This window comes from Tauraco erythrolophus, chromosome 13, assembly GCF_009769465.1.
Source record: "Tauraco erythrolophus isolate bTauEry1 chromosome 13, bTauEry1.pri, whole genome shotgun sequence".
Lineage (NCBI taxonomy): Eukaryota > Metazoa > Chordata > Aves > Musophagiformes > Musophagidae > Tauraco > Tauraco erythrolophus.
The window spans coordinates 8350542-8355972 of NC_141477.1; the positions used below are offsets into that span (position 1 = coordinate 8350542).

A 5431-nucleotide genomic window follows, 5' to 3' on the forward strand; every position below is an offset into this window, starting at 1 on the left:
ATGGCGGCCGCCTCGGTGTGGAAGGGGCTCGTTGGGCTCGGCCTCTTCGCCCTGGCCCACGCGGCCTTCTCGGCGGCGCAGCGTGAGTGAGCGGGCGGCGGGGGGGGGCCCGGGCCGGCGGCGCCGCCTGAGGCGGGCTGAGCCGCGGGGAGGCCCGCCGGGCCCGTCACCCCCGCCGGGGGAGCTCCGGGGCGGGGGCCGGGCCGGGCCGGGCCGCGGCGGCATCATCACCATCACCATCATCATCATCCCCGCGGGGAGCGCCGCAGGCCCGCCGGCTGCGCTGGCCGTGCCCTTGCAGGCCGGGCTGCGGGGAGAGCGGGGCCGGCGCTCGCCGGGAGCTTACCGGGAGGAGCGCAGGGCTCGCCCCGTGCGGGCGCCGCCGCAGCCGGGGCAGGGAGCGGAGGGGAAGGGAGGGCCGCCGGGTCACGGCTTCATCCCTTGCATCTGCCGCCCCGCAGCCATCCTCCCGCCTGGCAGGGAGGGGAGGCGGCGGTGGCGGGGGCTGCGCGGGGCCCGGGGTCAGCCGTGGTCGGGAGGAGCGGAGTCTCGAAAGACCAGGGGCAGCCCAGCCGCCGGGGTGATCGGGACTGACACGTGTCCAAGACCTTCTGCGGGGTTTTTGTACTGCGGTTCCGTTTGTTTGCTTGTACAGTGTGTTTAATGCGTGTGTGTGTTTCTGTTTTGTAGATCGCTCTTATATGAGATTAACAGAAAAGGAAGATGAGACGTTGCCCATAGATGTAAGTTTAAGTTTTTACAGTGTTCGAAAGGTGTAATGCTGTGTGGGTAACTTAGTCTCTCTCAATTGCTTTTTTTTATGTAAGAGGCAAGAATTAAAGGGTAAAGTAGTTTTTAAACTGCACTTTCATTTGAGCTCCCTCTGCTAAAAAGAACCATATTTTCTTATCCCAGCTTCCTGCAGCATGTTATGTGTGTCAGAGAGAACAAACCCCAGGTCCAGACCTCCCTGTCCTTCTTTAGAACTGCCCTGAAGCATCTCATCCAGGAATTCCCTGAACGTAGCTCAGAGAGCTTTTGCATTCATCTCCTTCTTTGCAGGATAAACATCCTCCTCCCTCTGGCTTTTGTTGCCTGACATTTGTTTATCCAGTGCGTGGCTGCGTGCCCGTTTGATCCCAGCACAACCTGCTTCAGGAAGGGTTTTTTTTTAATTTCTTCTTTTCGCTTGTTTTTTAAATTCCACTTCAGTTATTATCCGTTCCATTTTTGCTTAATCAGAAAGGTAAGGAGATCAAATTCCCAGGACAACCACGCATGGCATTTGGACCGAGCAGCAGCTGCCACCGCTGCACAGCTTGTGTTGGCAGCCAGCTCGTTTTTGGAGGGAGTATTAGATCCTTAAGTGCACAAGAACACGGTGTTTTCTTCCGGGGATCTTGCTGAGGAGCTGCGGGATCACCTCAGTTCATGCAACGCACACCAGTTGTCAGGCAGCTGAAGTTCTTCTCAGCTCTGCCATCGTTCTGCCATGCTAAATAGGCAGGGTATTTAGTCTTCCCGTGCCTCAGTTTCCCTACTGTTGGGTTACCCACATCTGTAAAGCATTTAACTATCACTGGATGAAAAGCACAAGAGATGCTGTTTGAAAGACGAGATTTTTGGGTAAATATTGAGAATATGAAGTAACGTGTGTGTTGCATTGTGCTTCCCTCTGTTACAGATAGTTCTTCAGACTCTCTTAGCCTTTGCAGTGACCTGCTATGGGATAGTACATATCGCAGGAGAATTTAAAGACATGGATGCCACTTCAGAACTAAAAAATAAGTATGTTTTATTTCTTCTTTACATAAACCCCTGTATCTGCTGCTTTTTACACAAACTGAACACTGAAGTAGCTTGCTCCTTAGCTCAGTTCTTAAATGCACATTGTAGACAGTAACACTGAGAGGAGCAGTCACACCTGGGAAAGCCAACAATGTCTTGAAGTTCAGAGAGAGCTAGATAACTGGAACCAATTAAATAGACTTCTTGCTTTTCCTCATCCAAAATCCTGCTGTGCAGAGTTGGTAGAGGAATGAGGTGTGCACACGGGAAGTAAGAGCTCAGCAGTCACAGACTGCTGTCGTGAGATGGTCTCACAGACTACGGGGCGATATGCCTGACTCATCCGCTGTTTGTGTCTTTACAAGAGTCCGAATTGTTTGAATTGTCCGAATCTCACTCTGAACTATTCAAGGCACATTATCTGAAAGACTTTAAGAAAAGAAAGGATTTTTGAATCAAGATTTTGAAAAGGATATGAAATTGGATGGGCAGACACGGCCTCTCTGGCCATTTCCAAAAGCACAGGGGAGTATGGAAAGTAAGCAAGTTGACATTGTTGTATTTCATAGCATTTACCTAAAACTTTTAGCTCCAGGTACAGGAAGGGATGGATAGTTGACAGTAAACAGCGTCAAGGTATTAACACGAGTAACAGCTGGACTAAGGCTGGCACCCTTGGTACGTGTGCGGGCAGTAATCCATCCCTCAAGGAAGGAAGGTGAAGTTTGTCTGCGGGGTGGACAAACTCTGCATGTTGAGCAGTCGGTATTTTTTATGCTTGGCTTTGTGTGTCCTCTTGTGGTTTGGTTTAGGAAACTTAGAAAGTGAGCAAGAGTTTTAGATTCAAAACTTGTATTTCCATGTCTGTAAAAGTTGGCGTACCCTAGCCTGACTCTTCCAAAGCCCCAGTTCTAAGAGAGTATTAACGCTGACTTTTTACGTTTATTTTGAAGGACATTTGACACATTAAGGAACCATCCGTCTTTTTATGTATTTAATCATCGTGGTAGAGTATTGTTCCAGTCCCCAGACACAGTGAATTCTTCTTCAAACCAAGATGCTTTGTCATCCAGCTCATCACTGAAATTTCGAAAACTTGAACCTCTGCGCCGCTAAGACTTTTACAGATCGTGATAATAATCCAGGACACTGAGATGTAATATTCAAGTCGGGGATGTAAACACTTTTTTTAATTTCTGGAGCAGTATTTATATTGATCTTCCAGACTTTATAAAGTATATATATATAAAACTAAGGACCTTCTTTGTACACTGTTAATGAAAATGACTGAATTGTGAATTGGCAATGCAGTGTAAATTATTCTACAATTATGCTGTGAAACACATCTTCAAATTTTCATATATTAAACCAAGTTGCAGCTGACTTAACTTCAGTTAAAACAAAAAGCAAGCTAGTTTTTACTGCAATTAATGTTCTTTGACGAGACGGAATGTTCGAGCGCTATTTATTTTCTCAGTTTGCTTGCACTACAGTTTATGGAACTCCTTCAGAAATACTGTGTGCACTGCATCACATAACAGCAGAAAAAGGGGCAGCGTCTCCTGTTCCTAGAATGCCTAGGAGACCTGCACGGTGTAGGCACAGGAAGTCAAAAAGATTGCTTTCATTTTTATTTTTTTACAATGCTGAAAAATAGTTGTGTGAAGGGTGGTTTGTTTTGGTTTTTTTTTTCCTAGTTTTTCATTATCACATTATTTCCTTGTTGCCCTCCTTTGTTTAAATGTAAACTGGCCTGTGTTGCCCCAGGCTGCCTGAAATGTGGCTGTGCATTGGGTGCCTGTGGGGGGGACGCAGCTTGTGTCTGATCACGTAGATAATCCACCATGCTCAGTTTATTTACCCACTGTATTTATGTTCTCTTTGGGTGTGTGTATGGGAATGTTCATCAGATGACTGAATGCTGTGTTGGCACCAGATGCAGGTTCCCGAGTCATCTTCTGCGAGAAGTATTTAGATATCAGTAAGAAATACCCATTCTGTCAGTGGTCCAGGGGTAGGGTCCAGCAGCTAGGTCTGTTTGCTGGCACTAGTAGTACAGGTAATCAGCTGGTCACGGTACAACTGCCCCCTTTTCTGCCAACAGAGCCTTTCAGTTAGATTTCTTTTTTCCAGCTGAGCCCTTCGTTGATTTAAGATTACTGTCTTGATTTCATGCATTGGGACAGATGATATAGTCCTTATCTCCCCTTAGGGGCTGAATCAATGCTAAAATTTCTCTTGGTCTGGCATTTCACCAACCTGACATAGCAAAGGGATGGTAGTTCAAGACACTGATGGGGCCAACTAGAATTTTGCCTAGTCTGAGGATGTCTCACTGCCGCTGTGGAAACTCAGCCTTTTGTCCTAGCTTCTGTTTTTGTTGTTGTTTTTTATTTTAAACCGTTAAGAACTGTCAAAGGCAAAAAGCTTAGCAAAAATACTGTGTAAACTGAAGCCTCTTTTTCTAGCTCAGCCCGTCCTATGGAGCGGGTGTCCCAGTGCTAGAGCAGTATCTGTAGCTGCTGCTCTACAATCACTTTTAAGCATCTGGGTTTGGTTAGAAAGGGTTACTCTGCCAGCTGGAAGCGTCTGAGCTGCCAGATCGCTTCCTGAAGTGTCCTGGTTCCCCTGTAGCTGGTGTCACAAATCAGCTCCTGCCAGCTGCTGTCACCAAAGGCCTCAAAAATAGTAAGTATCAGGTCAGCTCTATTGCGGACAGAGCTCTTCCTCGGGGAAGAGGGCTGCTGTGCAGCAGCCGCTGCATGAAGGAAGGGGCTGAACGTTGGCCAGGTGACCTTGCGAGGCACAGAAGAGAATTAGCAGAGGGAGGGAGAAGCAAGGCAGGAGATCAGTAACCACTGTACCAGACTGATACTGCAGCTGTGGTTGGCAGTGAGCGATTGCAGAGGGTCTCTCAGAGCACGGCTGCTCACTCTTCATGTCTAAGAAGCCCCATTTATGCCCCCATAAGGCTGCGTGGACCTGCCCAAGGCAGAAGGTGCTGCTGTGCAACAGGGTGAGTGGAGATCATCATCTGCTTTCTCAGAGCAGGTCCTGTTGGGAACACCCTGTTTGGCTGCATCGTGTCTCTTCTCGTGGCAAGTAGCCTTACTCGTCAGCAGCCATGGTTATATCACAAAGCTGTACAAATTATTTTTTCTTATTGATCTCGCCATGTCCAATAAAAACTGATATCCTTAAAGTGTTTGGGAGTTATTTGTTTATTTCTGACCGTGCTGGAGCCTGCTGCAGCAAATCCCTGATGAGTGAATAGTTAAAAGTGACTGTGTGATTAAAAGTGATATAAAAATCACTTCTAGTGAAGTGATTGCCTTAGTTACAGCAGCTCCGTGTGAAAGTGCATGCTGAGCCCGGTGGTCATGGTGGTCCTTACCGTGAGGTAAGAGAAGTCGGGGAATCACAATAGCATGCTACAAGTAGCTAAACAAAAAAAAAAAAATTTAAGAGGGAAATGTTACCAGCCTGGGGATCTGCCTGCCTTTGAGATTCCTAGTCAACGTATCTGGCAGAGCTGGCATATTTTTGGTCTTCCATTTAACCATAGTAAAGGCTTTTCTACCATGTGCTAATCCCCTGCCAGCCCACGGGACAGGCTCCTGCAAGGTCTGGTATTGCAACAGTC

At 47.5% G+C, this 5431-nt stretch overlaps 1 protein-coding gene across 1 annotated transcript; it reads left to right on the forward strand.

The window, feature by feature from the left end:
- Nucleotides 1-3171, forward strand: MMGT1 (membrane magnesium transporter 1). Its single transcript, XM_086619570.1, has 4 exons — nt 1-82; nt 691-743; nt 1685-1788; nt 2742-3171. The coding sequence occupies exons 1-4, from the start codon at nt 1-3 to the stop codon at nt 2902-2904; spliced, it is 402 nt and encodes a 133-aa protein (XP_086475696.1). The 3' UTR covers nt 2905-3171.
- Nucleotides 3172-5431: the final 2260 nt, after the last annotated feature.

Excerpts from the sequence above, each read along its gene's own strand:
- MMGT1 (XM_086619570.1), top strand. The coding sequence starts at position 1 with ATGGCGGCCGCCTCGGTGTGGAAGGGGCTCGTTGGGCTCGGCCTCTTC. Across the intron at positions 83-690 it reads GGCCTTCTCGGCGGCGCAGC|ATCGCTCTTATATGAGATTA; the intron begins GTGAGTGAGCGG and ends TCTGTTTTGTAG. Across the intron at positions 1,789-2,741 it reads ACTTCAGAACTAAAAAATAA|GACATTTGACACATTAAGGA; the intron begins GTATGTTTTATT and ends TTTATTTTGAAG.